This window comes from Mobula hypostoma, chromosome 23, assembly GCF_963921235.1.
Source record: "Mobula hypostoma chromosome 23, sMobHyp1.1, whole genome shotgun sequence".
NCBI lineage: Eukaryota > Metazoa > Chordata > Chondrichthyes > Myliobatiformes > Myliobatidae > Mobula > Mobula hypostoma.
Window position 1 is genome coordinate 3,738,040 of NC_086119.1, and position 16,549 is coordinate 3,754,588.

A 16,549-nucleotide genomic window follows, 5' to 3' on the forward strand; every position below is an offset into this window, starting at 1 on the left:
GACAACATAATTAAAATGAGAAACGGTAACTAAATTGAGAATGGAGATTGTTTATTCTCCTCCATAGCTGCTACCTGACCTGCTAAGTTCCTCCAGTGTGTGTGTTTCTCTGGATTTCCAGCATCTGCAAAATCCCATGTCTATGATTTATGTCACTGACGTTTTGCTTGGAGAATCAGGGTGTTTGGACATTCTTTTCCAAGCCAGCAGAATAACCTGCTGATCTGACCAACCTGGTTACTGTGCGTCACGCGGAGGCAGGGATTCCTTGTACAGATGGATGGCTTAATAGGTTCCCGTTAACAACCAAAGTGTGTGACTGAATAACTGCTCCATTAATGAGTTTCTAGATTTCTGTTTGTTTTGAACAGTATCCAACTGATTGCCAGAATGTGGTGGGTGTGCATACGGCTGATCGATTGGGCGGTAAATTGACTGGTCCTCCTGTGAGTGGAGGGTTGTGGGCTTTTGGGCGTGAGGGGCTATCACTCCCACACCGTGAGATGCCCAGCGTGTCCTGTTAGTAACATGACTCAGAAAAAAAACGCTCAATCATAACACTCCGTTGTCATTCTCACAACACAGGTTTTACTTGTGATTTAGTGAAATTAAACCGCTTTTTTTTATAGCTGAGACACAAAACCCCCAGGGAATGGAGGATGGAGGCCCAATGTCTGAGAGTCTGGGCCAGGGACTGGAAGTCAGAGACCTGGAGGCAGCCTGTCCTGGGTTTGGAGGCCTGTCTGTCTGAGTGGGTCAGTCGGGGGGGAGGGGGTGAACACTTGTTTTGCTGTCGTTTACCGAGCATTGTGCACATGCTACTCCCAAGCAATTTAGCTCTGATCCCCATTCCAAAAATGGCTCCAACAACCAAGCTAATATTTGACCCTATCTGTAATCTGACTAACCTGGCTTGTACGGCTGATGAACGATAATAATGAAAATAATATTCTGGATAGTCACATAATTTAAGAACATGGGTAATTTTCAGAAGGTTTAATGTCACTGGCATATGTTGTGAAATGTGTTGTTTTGCAGTAGCAGCATATTGCAATACAGAATTTAAAAAAAAACTAAATTACAATACAAAATGCATATGAAAAAAAATTAGTAGTGCAGAAAGGGAGCAAAAAAAAGTAAGGTAGTGTTCATGGGCTCATTGTCCGTTCAGAAATTTGATGGTGGAGAGAAGAAGCCATTCTTGATTCATTGAGTGTGTGTCTTTAAGCTCCTGAACCACCTCCTTGATGGTGGCAATGAAAAGAGGGCATGTCTTGGGCAGTGGGTGATTTCCTAACACACACACACACCTCTACTCCAGTGGTTTCACCTACACTGTGTCCCAAGCCCTCAACACACACTCACACAGACCACCCTGCTTCAGTTCTCTGGTTCACTCACCAGTTCTGCAGTACGGATATGCGTTCCAGGCCTTCTCGTGGACATTCAGGGCTCCCTCGGGGGCTAATATCTGCACAAACTTTGGTACTTTGCTGAAAGAATAACATGCTTTTAACTGCCTCGCAAGTCACATCAAGTCTGACATCAACAAGCTTCTCACACACAGCCCGAGGACAGGGACATGGTCATCAACGGTGGGAGTTAGAATCTGAACAAAACCTACCGAATATTGAAAGGCCTGGATAGAGTGGACGCTTCCTATAGTGGGGGGAGTCTAGGACCAGAGAGCACAGCTTAGAATACCAGGACGTTCCTTCACAACAGGGACGAGGAGAAATTTCTTTAGCCAGAGAGCTGTGAATCTATGGAATTCATTGCCACAGATGGTTGTGGAGGCCTAGACAATGGGTATATTTAAAGCAGAGGGTGAGGGTTCTTGATTAGTAAGGGCATCAAAGGTTACAAGGATAAGGCAGGAGAATGGGATTGAGAGGGATAATAAATCAGCCATGATGGAATGATAGAACAGACTCGATGGGTAGAACAGCCCAATTCTGATCCTATATTTAATGACACTTTAGATATGGTCGGACCATATCTTTTCCCGAGCTAATGACATAGCAGAGTGACAGTTTACAGCATCAGCGACTCGGGTTCAATTAGCTGCTGTCTGCAATGAGTTTGTACGTTCACCCCATGACCGCATGGGTTTCCTCCCACGTTTCAAACATGTATATAATAAGTTGTGGACATGCTGTGTTGACACCGAAATTAGTGACAGTCAGCACATCCTCTGATGATGTTGGTCGTTGACACATCTGGACGATAGCCCTTCATATTCAGCACTTCTGCTGACAGCTCGTTCCACACTCACACTTCCCTCTCGAGTGAACAAGCTTTCCTTCAGGTTCCCCTCAACAATCCCCTACGTACTTAACCCATCACCTCCAGTTCTAGTCTCACTCTGCCTCAGTGAAAAAACCTGCTTGCATTTACCCAATTTACCCTCAGTGGCCACTTTACAGTACATCGGCTTGTTAATGCAAATATCCAGCCAATCATGCTACAGCTAATCAATGCATAAAAGCATGTAGACATTGTCAAGAGGTTCAGTTGCTGTAAACATCAGAACGGGAAAGAAATGTGATCTAAGTGACTTTGACTGTGGAATGATTGTTGGTGCCAGATGGGGTGATTTGAGTATCTCAGAAACTGATCTCCTGGGATTTTCACACACAGGTCTCTAGAGTTTGCAGACAGTGCTGCGAAAAACATATCAACACACAGTGAGCAGCAGTTCTGTGGGCAAAAATGCCTTGTTAATGAGAGGGCAGAGGAGAATGGCCAGACTGGTTCAAGCTGACAGGAAGGTGACAGTAACTCAAGTAACCACACGTTACAACAGTGATGTGCAGAAGAGCATCGATGAATGCACAAACATTGAACCTTGAAGTGGATGGGCTACAGCAGCAGAAGACCTCACCGGGTTCCATTCCTGTACTAATAAAGTGGCCACTGTGTATACCCTGCAATTCAGTATACCGTATGCTTTTAAATAACACACGGTGGTCATGCATTCCATCTCATCCCTGATAGCTTCTTGTGGTAAACCTATTCCCTCTCTACACATTTCTCTGTATCCCTGCACTAACACATACCCAACCCATCCTTTTGCTTACACTGGGGGTATAGACAGCCAATTAATCAGCACTTTGTTGGGATAACTCCATCATGGTTGCGAAAGGAGGAGGGTTGGGCATGGCACTAGCAACCCCATCCAAAGACCTCACCCCTGGGAGGAGGAGCTTCGAAGATGGGTTACACTTGGGGACAGCCTGAAAGACTGGCCCAGGACAGGGGACACTGGTGAGCTACTATCCGCAGCCCGTGCCCCAGTAGGGGTGACGGATAGAGGATTCTGGTGAGCTACCATCCACAGTCTGTGCCCCAGCAGGGGTGATGGACTTAACTAACCAACATCTTTGGTATGTGGGTGGAACACAGGGAATACTCACATGATAACAGGGAGAACATACAAACTCCATACAAATAACACGCAGGATCAGCCCCAGCTTCTTGGAGCAAGACAGCACTACAATGTCACTCATTTGGGTCACTTCAAAGGGAGCCAAGGTCTTTGAAGACAGGACAACTTGAACAAGCTGTCCATCTCACAACCATCCCAGGAATTCACCTTCACAATTTCACTGTCTACACTACAAAACAGATAATGATGGTGTATTCAGTGGAGATCCCTCTTCACCCAGAGATGGGAATGTTGATCTCTCCCACAGGTAGGACCAAAGGGCAAATAGTCCCTTCTCCCACAGGCAGAGTCCATGGGTAAATACACCCCTCCCACAGCCAGAATCGAGAAGTAAAAAACACCCTTCCACAGATGGAATCCAGGGTAAATAATCCCTCCCACAGGCAAAATCTAGGGGTAAATAACCCCCTTCTCCCACAAAATCTGGGGTAAACATTAGAGGAGCCCTGAAGGGGAACTTGGTCAAAAACACCTTTGCCAGGTTCATTCGCTTTACTCCGACATTTGGATCTTCAACCAACCAAAACTCTAATTACTACTTTAGCACCAGTGACTACCTTGATCATTTTGCACTAAAATGGACTTTATTTACAACACTCATAACATGCTGGAGGAACTCAGCAGGTCAGGAGTTCCTGACGACCCTTCGTCAGGAGTTCCTGACGAAGGGTTCTGGCCCAAAGCGTCGACCAATCTTTTCCATGGATGCTGCCCGACCTGCTGAGTTCCTCCAGTGTGTTGTGAGTGTTGCTTTGACCCCAACATCTGCAGATTATTTTGTGTTGTAATGGACTTTATTTATTGTTTCTTCCTATGTAATTTGTGTAATTTTATTTGTTATTCTTGTGAATGCTGATGATCTGATGCTCTGTGCCTGTGATGTTACCACAGACAGTTTCTCATTATACCTGTGCACATGTGGACTTGGGCATCTGACCGTAAACTTGACTTTGTAAAAGCACAACGAGAGAATAGGAGACTTCAATGGGAAGAGATGGAATGGGATAGGATGCTGGTGTAGAGCAGAAAATTTAGGCCAAGTAGTTTTTCTTTCTGTTCTCAAGTTCAGTACATAAAAGGAATGAATCTGTGCTACTGAGATGGGCATGTGAGATTGGATACTTCAGCAACACAGCTGGCTCACCAGCGAGTAGCAAAGCAACTAAATATATTTACAAATCCCTAATATTTAGCTTGTATTCTTTAGAACAAAGAACACTGCAGCACAGTACAGGCCATTTGTCCCACGACGTTGTGCCAACCATTTAACCTGCTCCAAGATCATTCTAATCCTTCCATCCCACATTACCCTCCATTTTTCTACCATCCATGTGCTTAGCTGAGTCTCTTAACTGTCCCTCACATATCTGCCTCTACTACCACTCCTGAGTTTTTCTTTCTTCTTGCCTCAGCTCTTGGGGAAAGGCATGTATTCTGGGGATCTGTTCTGTATAGATAGGAAAAGGCTGTTATCACACAGTTGCCTGCCTCTGCCTCATTGCCCAGTGTCCACATACAGTAACAGTGAGTTTCCCTCCATTAACTCATCATATGCCAATCAACACGGTGTAGCCTACCAAGCAAATTTTGGCAAAGAGGGGCATGGCTACGTTGCAGTTAGCACAACTCTTTACAGTGCCAGCTGCAAGATTTAAGTTCGATACCTGCTGCTGTCTGTAATGAGTTTGTACGTTCTCCTCATGACCATGTGGGTCCCCCGGGTGCCCGTTTCCTCCCACATTCCGAAGACATACGGGTTATGGTTATTTAAGTTGTGCGCCTGCCATGATGGCGCCAGAAGCACGACAATACTTGCGGGCTGCCCAGCACAATCCTCACTGATTTGAGTTGATACAAAAGTGACACACTTCACTATGTCTCAATGAGCATGTGATAAATAAGCTAACCTTTCAGATCTTTAATGCTTATTAATATCTAAACTGACAGATGAACTTGGAACAATCCAAAGGCTACAGTGTGCGCAGGTAGAGCTGCTGTCTCAGTTCTAGGGACACTGGGTCAATCAAGTGCTGTCTGCAAGTTGTCCCTGTGACCATGTGGGCTCCCCCGCTCCCCCAGTGCTCCTGTTTCCAAAGCATTTGTTTGCTGGCTGCATTAAATTGCTCCCAGAGGGGAGGATATTGGGAGATTAGAGAAATGGGTGGGTGGGCTTGCTCTGACAGCAGGTACATACGGAATGGACAGAATATTCTGAGCTGTTGTAAGCATGCTTCTCCCTAGACACTTTACCTGCAGAAATATTTTCTGACAGATACTCATGGAACCAGCCAAAGGTATGTGCTTCAAGAAGATATTCCAAACCAAATTCTTCCCATCTTTGATAAACAGCTTGATCAAGTGTCACTTTTCCACTTTAACTAAAGAAGGGCACTGCGGTAGTGTAGTGATTAGCGCAACATTATAGCTCAGAGCAAAGTTCAGAGTTCAATTCCCACGTCCTCTGTAAGGAGTTTGTATGTTCTCTCTATGAGCGTGTGTGTTTCCTCCGGGTGCTCCAGTTTCCTCCCACAGTCCAAAGACATACCAGTCAGTAGGTTAATAGGTCATTGTAAATTGTCCAGTGATTAGGATAGGGTTAAATTTGTGGGTTGCTCCTTCTAACCATATCAATAACTCATTCCTGAAGTTATATATTAATCATTCTCTGATCTGCGCCAGCACTTGGTATCTGAAAGTAAACTGCAGTTCCCTCTCTATACTATTCTGTTCGTGTTGGAAACCCGTTCCAAATGCAAAGTTCACCCACTCACCTTCTGCTCCCCACAAGCTTCACAATAACACGAGTACGTGGTTCTTTGTATTCCAGCCCAGTATCTCCCAACAACAGCACCCTGTCAGCTACTCCCAGACCCTCACGAACACTATCAGCCCACAGACACGCGCTATCAGCTGGGGTGTGACCCCCGATTCGGTACACCACTGCAAGTGAAAGAACTTAATGACAGGGAAAGTTACCAGAGCTGGCCTGTAAGCTCTCCATTTTAGTGGTAGGATAGGCAATTGTATTGAGGTTTTTCAAATGCTCGAAGGGTTTGTGTGGGTGGATGGAAAAAAACAACTTCTTCCGTTCAGAAGGGTCCAGAGTGGGAGTATGAAATAGCGTGAAACTGGCTCAGGGATTCACAAAGACCAGTGGAACATGGAACTGGACACAATGTCGTACCAACCTTCTAACCCAAGATCAATCTGTGCCTTCTCCTAACCTTGCCACGCTACACCGAGCACCTCATCCTGTGACACTACTCTAGCAGCTAACTGGAGAGGCTGCCCAGAGAGATAGAGGGGCAGGTCTATTCCGACCTTGCCGCAGCTCTAGTCTGGCGGTTGGTAGAGATCGGTCCTTACCGCTGAAGGTGGTAGATCTTGTGTGTATACTGTCCCTTCTCGCCATCTTTCTCGTACGGTTCATTTTTTAACACCTCAACTCCTTCGCCGCCGCCAGTCTCGTTCTTACTTGCCTCTGCCACAGAAAATAGCTGCCCCACCTGGTACTGCAACATCGAACAAAGAAAACAAACGTTAATTTTACAAGAAAACAGCTCTTTCAAAATCGGTATTCTACATGGAATGCACACACCACTACCTTGTGCATGCGTCGGTGAGTTGGCACTGTAACATGGCGGTTAGTGTGACACTTCACAGCACTGGTGACTCGGGTTCAATTCCCATTCACTGTGTGTCAGGAGTTTGTACATTCTCCCCATGACCACACGGGGTTCATCTTACAATCCAAAGTCATACGAGCGGGGGTTAGTAAATTGTGGGCCATGCTATGTCAGCACTGAAAGCGTGGTGAAACTTGTGTTGGTTGTTGATCGAAAAGCCGCATTTCTCTGTATGCTTCAACGTGCGTACAACAAATAAAACTGATCTGATTGAGTCCACAGACTGCTCAACCAAACTTCAATATTTTGGTTTGTGTTACAAATGGAACTTCAGGTACCTCTCCAATATGATCTAAACCAGAAACACCAAAATGCAGAGGAACTCAGCAGGCCCAGCAGCATCAATGGAGAGGAATGAACAGTTGACATGTCGAGCCAAGACCCTTCATCAGGACTGCAGAGGAAAGACCAATGCACAGGATTGGGAAAAGGCTGCAGAGGGTTGTAAGCTCAGCCAGCTCATGGGCACTAGCCTCTCCACCAACAAGCACATCTTCAAAAGGCTGTGTCTCAGGAAGCGGGCACCTGTCATGAAGGATCTTCACCAGCCAGGGCATGCCCTCTTTTTATTACTACCAATAGGGAAGTTACAGGAGCCAAAAGACCATAAGACATAGGAGCAAAATCAGGCCATTCAGCCCATCAAGTCCACTCTGCCATTTCATCATTGCCGATCCCAGTCCCATTCAACCCCATACACCTGCCCTCTCACCATATCCCTTGATGTCCTAACCAATCAGGAATCTATCAACTTCCACTTTAAATATACCCACGGACTTGGTTTTCACTGCAGTCTGTGGCAGAGCATTCCACAGATTCACCACTCTTACCTCCTCATCTCTGTTCTAAAAGGTTGCCCCCTCAATTTTGAGGCTGTGCCCTCTAGTTCTGGATACCCCCACCATAGGAAACATCCTCTCCACATCCACCCTATCTAGTTCTTTCAACATTTGGCAAGTTTCAATGAGATCCCCATTTACATTCTTCTAAATTCCAGTGAGTACAGGCCCAAAGCTATCAAATGCTCCTCAAATGTTAACCCCTTCATTCCTGGAATCATCCTTGTGACCTCCTCTGGACTCTCTCCACCAAAAATACGTCCCTTCTGAGATAAGGGGTCCAAACCTGTTGACAGTACTCCAAGTGCGGCCTGACTATTGTCTTACTCAGCATTATCTTCTTGTTTTTGTATTCCACTCCTCTTGAAATAAATGCCAACATTGCATTTGCTGCCTTTACCACTCAGCCTGTAAATTAATCTGCTGGGAGTCTTGCACAAGGACTCCCAAGTCCCTTTGCACCTCTGATATTTGAATTTTCTCCCCATTTAGATAATAGTCTGCAGTTTTGCTCCTTTTACTAAAATGCATTATCATGCATTTCCCAACACTGTATTCCATCTACCACTATTTTTGCCCATTCATCCAATTTATTTTAAGTCCTGTTGTAATTGCATTGCTTCCTCAGTACTACCTACCCCTCCACCTATCTTCATATCATCCGCAAACTTTGCCACAAAACCATCAATTCCATTAACTAAATCATTGACAATGTGAAAAGTAGCAGTCCCAAAACAGACCCCGAGGAACACAACTAGTCACTGACAGCCAACCAGAAAAAGCCCCCTTTATTCCTACACGCTGCCTCCTGCCTGTCAGCCATTCTATCCATGCCAGCATATTTCCTGTAACACCACAGGATTTTATCTTGTTAAGCAGCCTCATATGTGGCACCTTATCAAATGTCTTCTGAAAATCCAAGTGAATGACATCCACTGCCTTTCCTTTGTCCACTCTTCTTGTTACTTCCTCGAAGAATTCTAAGATTTGTCAGGCAAGTTTTCCCTTGACAAAAACCATGCTGACTTTGACTTATTATTAGTCTCCAAGTATTCCAAAACCTCATCCTTAATAATAGACTCCAACACTTTCCCAACCACTGAGGTTAGGCTAACTAGCCGATAATTTCCCTTCTTTTAATTTCCTCCCTTATTAAAAAGTGGACTGGCAATTTTGCAAATTTCCAGTCCTCTGGAATCTTGCCAGAATCAGGTGATTATTGAAAGATCATGACCAATGCATCTCATCTCTGCAGTAACCTCATTCAGGACTCTGGGATGTAGTCCATCTGGTCCAATTTAAGACCTTCCAGTTTGCCTAGCACTTTTTCCTTTGTAACAGCAAAGGCACTCACTCCTGCTCCCTGATACTCAATCTGTGGCATACAACTAGTGTCTTCCACAGTAAAGACTGAAGCAAAGTACTTATTAAGTTCAACTACCATTTCTTTGTCCCCCATTACTACCTCACCAGCATCGTTATTCAGTGGTCTAATATCAATTCTCACCTTCCTTTTATACTTTATATAACTGAAAAAAAATCCTGCTTTATATTATTGGCCAGTTTGCCCTCATATTGCATCTTTTCCCATCTTATAGCCCTTTTTACTTGCCTTCTGTTGGATTTTAAAAGCTTCCCGATCATTCACCTTCCCACTCAATTTTGCGACTTTATATGCCCTTTCCTTGGAGTCCTTAACTTCGCTGGTCAACCACCAGTGCCTACCCCTGCAACTCTGTGAGCCATTCACAGAAACTTCAGCCATCATCCCTGCCCGTATCCTCCTCCAATCTACCTGGGCAAGCTCCTCTCTCAATGTCTCTGTAATTCCCTTTATTCCATTGCGATACTCATACATGAGTTATGCTTCTCCCTCTCAAATTGCAGTACGAATTCAATCATATTATGATCACTGCTTCCTAAGGGTTCCTTTACGTTAAGCTGACGAATAAAATCTAGGTTATTACGCAAACTAAGACAACACCAACCTGATTTTCCCAATCTCCTTGCATATTCAAGTCACCCATTACCCATATTATATGCCTTTTCCAGCTCCCTTTGCAATCTCAACCCCACATCTTGGCTACTATTTGGAGGCTGATATACGATTCCTGTAATTTTTTTTCACCCTTGCAGTTTCTTAACTCCACCCATGAAGATTTGACATTCTCTGAGCCCACGTCACCTCTTTCTAAAGATGTAATTCCATCTCTCACCAATAGCGCCACACTGAATATTTCAGGAACAGCTTGCGTCTCCTTTGCCATCAGGTTTCTGAATGGACAATGAACCCATGAACACTCCTTGGTTCTCTTTTGCACTATTTACTATAATTTATAGTAACTTTTAAGCATTATTGCACTGATGTCACAAAACAACAAAATTTTACAACATAAACACAGGAGATTCTGCAGATGTCGGAAATTCAGAGCAACACACACAAATGCTGGAATAAACAACTGTTTATTCCTCTCTGTTGATGCTGCCTGACCTGCTGATTCCTCCAACATTTTGTGTCTGTTGCTTTGGACTTACAGCATTTGCAGAAACTCTTGTTTATAGTCACTGAAACACCGTTAAAATGCAGCCAGTATCATGATGCAGAAAGCACCACAGCCAATGGGCAGATAGCAAAGCCCCACTTCCAATAAGGTGACCATTTCTGTGATAAATGGCTTTGAGGATAGATTGAGTGAGCTAGGGCTTTCCTCTTTGGAACGAAGGATAAGAGGTGACTTGATAGAGATGTTCAAGATAAGAGGCACAGAGTGGACAGCCAGAGATTTTTTCCCAGGGTGGAAAGGGCTAGTACAATAGGGGATTGGAGGAAAGTGTAGAGGGAATGTCAGAGGTAGTTTTTTTTAAATACACATAGAGTATGAGCAACGTGACCAGGTCAGAGCCCACGCTGGTGACGCTGTGACATGCCCAGCTGCAGTTCTCTGGAGGTCAGTTACTGACAGCAGATTACTTCAACACTAAGTTGTTGAAAGAATTTTGGTCTCTTTTGCAATGGAGTTGAACAATCAATTCTGACCTCTGACAATGGCTCTATTTAAGATTCGGATTAATGTTAGATCTAAAGCTCTACTTACATTAGCAACTGCGACTACACAAATATGTAAAAGCAGATTTCAAGGTGACAAACGAACATTCTTTCCAACAAACACTGCCCAAACACAACAGAACACAAGACCCTCCATCCCAATATTCACGTCAGTATTCAGTAGTTGTACTTTTGGCAGTAATTACAGCCTCAAGTGTGTGGATAGGCCTTGGTCAGCTTTGTACATCTGGACACTGCAATTTTGCGTATTTTTCTTTACAAAATTGTTCAATCTGTCAGATTGCATGGGGATCGCGAGTGAACAGTCCTTTTCAAACCCGGCCACAAATTCTCAATTGGATTGAGGTCTGGACTCTGACTTGGCCACTCCAGGACACTGACTTTGTTGTTTTTAAGCCATTCCTGTGTAGCTTTACCTTTATGCTTGGGGTCATTGTCTTGCCGGAAAACAAATCTTCTCCCAAGTCACAGTTTTCTTACAGACTGCACCAGGATTCCCCGTATTTTGCTGCATTCATTTTACCCTCTACCTTCACAAGCCTTCCAGGACCTGCTGCAGTGAAGCATCTCCACAGCATGATGCAGCCACCACCATGTTTCATGGTAGAGATGGTGTGTTTTTGATAATGTGCCAAGTTTGACTTACACCAAACATAGCGTTTAGTCTGATGGCCAAGTAGTTCAATTTTGGTTTGATCAGACCAAAGAACCCTTTTCCAGCTGACTTCAGAGTCTCCCACATGCCCTCTGGCAAACTCTAGTCTAGATTTCATTAGAGTTTTTTTTTCCAATCGTGGCTTTCTCTTTGCCACTCTCCCACAAATCTGCGACTGGCGAAACACCTGTGCAACAGTTGTTGTACGTGCAGGCTCTCCCATCTCAGCCACTGAAACTTGTACCTCCTCCGGAGTTGTCACACGTCTCTTGGTGGCCTCCCTCACGAGTCCCCTTCTTGCGCGGTCACTCAGTTTTTGAAGATGGCTGCTCTAGGCAGATTTACATCTGTGCCATATTCTTTCCATTTCTTGATGATTGACTTAACTGTACTCCAAGGGATATTCAGTGACTTGGACATTTTCTTGTATCCATCTTTTATGCTTTTCAATAACCTTTTCATGGAGTTGCTTGGAGTGTTCCTCGTCTTCATGGTGTGATTTTTGCCAGGAATCTGACTCACCAGCAGTTGGACCTTCCAGATACAGGTGTATTTTTACTACAATCAATTGAAACACCTTGACTACACACTGTGATCTCCATTTAACTTAATTATGTGACTTCTAAAACCAATTGGGTGCACCAGCGATGATCTGGTGTGTCATACTGAAGAGGGTGAATACTTATGCAATCAATTACTTTGTGTTTTAGATCATTTTGTAGAGATCTGTTTTCATTTTGACACAGAAGAGTCTTAAAACAAGCCAAATTAAATCCACTGTGATTCAATGTTGTAAAACACATAACAAAAACTTTCTGGATGGGAGGGGGTGAATACTTTTTACGGGCATTGTATCTAAAAGTCTCTTAATGCCCTAATGTATCTGCTTCCACCACCACCCCAGCAGCAAGTTCCACACACTCCCCACTCTGTAGAAAACCTACCCGACTCCCCCACCCCCACACTTCCGTCCAATCATCTTAAGATTATGTCTCCTAATAGTAGTCATTTCCACCCTGGGGAAAAGCTCTGACTGTCCATCTGATTTGTGCCTTATTTCTAGCAGTGACGAGACAGTCTACAGAGAGAGGTTGACCCACCCCGACACAGTTGCGCCACGATAACAACCTCTCCTTCAATGTCCAAAAAGAGCTGATTGTGGATTACAGGAGGAACGGAGACAGGCTTGGCCTGATCAACATCGATGCGTCTGCAGTTGGGAGGGTGAGTAGTTTCCAAGTTGCTCAGTATACACTTCACCGAAGATCTCACCTGGACTGTACATACCGGCTTTGTGGCAAAAAAAAAAGCATAACACCGTCTCTTCCACCTCTGGCGACTGAAGTAGTTTGGCATGGGCCCCCAAATCATCAAGACCGTCCACAGGGGCACCATTGAGAGCATCCTGACTGGCTGCATCACCGCCTGGTACAGGAACTGAACCAACTTTGATCGCTGGGCACTGCACAGAGTGGTACAGGCAGCCCAGCTCATCTGTGGGTGTGAACTTCCCTCCACTGAGGACATTTACAGCAGCAGGGGTGGAAAGAAGGCCTGGAAGATCATCAGGGACACCAGTCACCCCAACCAGAAACTTTCAGCTATTTCTGTCTGGCAAACGCTACCGCAGCATTAAAGCCAAGATCAACAGCTGTGAGACTTATAAATTCACGTCTGTATATTGCGACAGAGTCATAGCACAAAGATTTTTACTCCCTCGTGGTGTGGGATGGATGTAAGATTTAAGTTCAATTTAATGTAAACAGTGGTTTCTACCCACGCTGGCTAATTGATTTGGTGATCGAAGACAGAGGGTAGACGATGACTGTAACTAACTGCATGGTACATGGTTCTGTACCGAGCCCGTGCTATCTCTGCCTGGGGAACGAGAGATAGGATCCAACATTCAGTGTGTGGAATGGGCTGCCAGCAACGGTGGTGGAGGTGGGTACGATAGGGTCTTTTAAAGCGACTTTTGGATAGGTACATGGAGCTTAGAAAAATAGAGGGCTATAGGTAAGCCTAGTAATTTCTAAGGTAGGGACATGTTCGGCACAACTTCGTGGGCCGAAGGGCCTGTATTGTGCTGTAGGTTTTCTATGTTTCTATTCCCTGAAAATATCTGATTTAACAACTAGGAACAGCTTCTCCTCTGCCAACAGATCTTCATGAGCATAACCTCTCCGATCTGCGCTGTTTTATTTTATTTAGTGATACAGTTCAGAACAGGCCCTTCCGGCCCAGCGACCCACACCACCCAGCAAACCACCGATTTAACCCTAAGCTTGAGGAAGAATTTCTTCAGCCAGAGTGTGGTGAATCTGCAGAATTTGGTACCACAGGCAGGTGTGCAGGCCAAGTCAATGGCAGTTTAATAGGTACTTGATTGGTCAGGGCATGAATGGCTTTGGGGAGAAGGCAGGTGACTGGGGTTGAGAGGGAATTGGATCAGCCATGATGAAATGGCGGAGCAGACTCAATGGGCCAAATGGCCTAATTCTGCTCCTATATCTTATGGGTCTTGTTCCAATGACATTAGCTTACTAACGGTACATCTTCAGACAGTGGGAGAAAGCTAGCGCACACAGGAAGAACGCACAAAGGACACTGGAATTAAACTCTGATGCAGTGAGCTGCAATAACGTAGCGCTAACCGAAACAGGACTGTGGCACTCAATCAGTTATTGTAGTTTATATGCACCGCACTGCTGCCACAAAACAACTGATTTCACGACATACTGTAGGCACGTCCGTAATAGATCTGATTCTGAGAATGCTGGCCCAGGATGGGTTTGGGGTACAAAAAACAATACTGCAGAGCACTGGAGCCCTTTATGATGGAGGGAGCTGTCGAGAAGGTCAGGCAGCCTTTAGCAACAGCTCGATTTCAACAATCAGCAGATCTCACACTGTGATGTGACGTGACTGGGAGGGAGAGAACAGAGACTGCCTGGATGATTATAAATCAGAGAGCCTTCAGTGAATACAGAGAACCGAACCGTTTCCCTCCTCTTAATCCTTTCAATGACTGATTTAATGACATCTCCATCCTAAAGGAACAGTTACCAGAGGATCGACAGGACATTGCACTCTGGATTAGCAACCTTCAGAGGAAATACTGTAACACTGCTCCCCGTAAAAATGAACAGCACACTGTTGCCAGATTCACCATTCATTTATCACGTGTACATTGAGACAAACAGTGAAGTATGTCATTTGTGTTAATAACCAACACAACCCAAGGGGGTACGGTACTGGGGGCAGCACACAGGTACCTGACCTTCTGATGCCAATATAGCATGCCACAGTGTTCAGCTGAACAACACAGAATGTGCCAAGCAGAAAAGCAACAGCAAAACAAGCCCCCATTTCTCCCTCTTGCCCACCTACACACATACACACTCCTTCCAACCCAGAGCAGGCTCTCCTCAGCATCAGTGGACTCAGGTTCACAGACACTGGGCCATTGACTTCCGCATGCAGCATCCATCATTCAGGACCCCCATCACCCAGGACATGCCCTCTCGGCCATCAGGGAAGAGGAACAGGAGCCTCAACCTTTCAGAAACAACCTCCTCTCTGCCAGATTTCTGAATGGACAAATAACCCATGAACACTACCTGACTATTTTCTCCTCTCCTTTGGCACTACTTACTTATCTTGGCAAGATACATTTTGTAACTTACAGTTTTTATTATTTTGTACTGCATTGTACTATTGCCACAAAACAACAAATTTCACAACATGTGCCGGTGATATTAAACCTGATTCTGAAGTTGATGAGGATTACCCCAGGAATGAAAGGGTTAACATGTGAGCTGTGGCTCTGTGCCTGTACTTGCTGGAGCTTAGAAGAATGAAGGGGGATTGTATTGAAACTTATAAATATTGAAAGGCCTCGAGAGCGTGGGTGTAGAGAGGATGCTTCCTATAGTGGGGGAGTCTAGAACCAGAGGGCACAGCCTCAGAATAAAGGATGTCCCTTTAAAAGAGAGGTCAGGAATTTCTTTAGCCACAGAGTGGAGTATCTGTGGAATTCATTGCCAAAGACGGCTGTGGCGGCCAAGTTATTGGGTATATTTGAAGTGGAGGTGGATAAGTTCTTAATTAGTTAGGGCATCAAAAGTTACAGCACAAGAATGGGGTCAGAAGGATATTAAGTCAGCCTTGGTTGAACAGTGAAGCACAATCCTGGGACATCCACACCGAAGGTGACCTGGTGTTCTCTCACCAGAGGATCAAAACCAAGCCTTTGTTTCTTGAACACACACTTCTCAATCTGTGGCACAGCCACTCCATTTAAAGCAGATACAAATCTGTCAGACACAATGTGAAGCCTGTACATTTGTGACTGTGGTATCAAGGGCAGGAAGTGTGCGACCTAAACACTCCGTCTACAGGATGTGCCTCGATACTAAGGCGAGGCCAGTCTGATTTGTTGACACACACACAAACCACCAGGCTCCATCTTTACCATTGCTAGGTCCAAAGGAGTTCATCCACACTATCCCTAAATAAATAAACATTAACGTATTTATAGAGCTCTTTTCATGCAGATGATGTAGTTCAAAGTGCTTTACAATGGGATAAAGTGTGAACGTAACAATAAAACAAAAATAAAAGAAATGGATATTAGTTAAAGGCAAGGTTAAATAAATAGTCTTGAGCTGGAGTTTAAAAGCATCAAGGGTCTGCATCCCTTACAGTTTTAGGTAGTGAGTTCCAAAGTTTAGGAGCATAGATCTGTGGTAAGCCATGTATATATGTTGTAACTGGGTTAACTGTCTGGACACGCCCCTCTGCTGACTGTGGCTTCTCCCACAGATCCTGAATAAAGGTTTTTGCCTTGCCCCT

The 16,549-nt window shown here is 44.8% G+C and overlaps 1 protein-coding gene across 1 annotated transcript in view; it reads right to left on the reverse strand.

Moving 5' to 3' along the window:
- The window catches only part of LOC134336686 (phosphatidylinositol transfer protein alpha isoform-like), a 79,350-nt gene that overhangs the window by 20,241 nt on the left and 42,560 nt on the right, over window positions 1-16,549 (reverse strand). The window contains exons 3-4 of the mRNA XM_063031045.1: window positions 6,815-6,960; window positions 1,402-1,493 (exon numbers count right to left, since the gene is read on the reverse strand). Coding sequence (XP_062887115.1) covers window positions 1,402-1,493; window positions 6,815-6,960 — 238 coding nt within the window. The remainder of the gene's footprint in view (window positions 1-1,401; window positions 1,494-6,814; window positions 6,961-16,549) is intronic.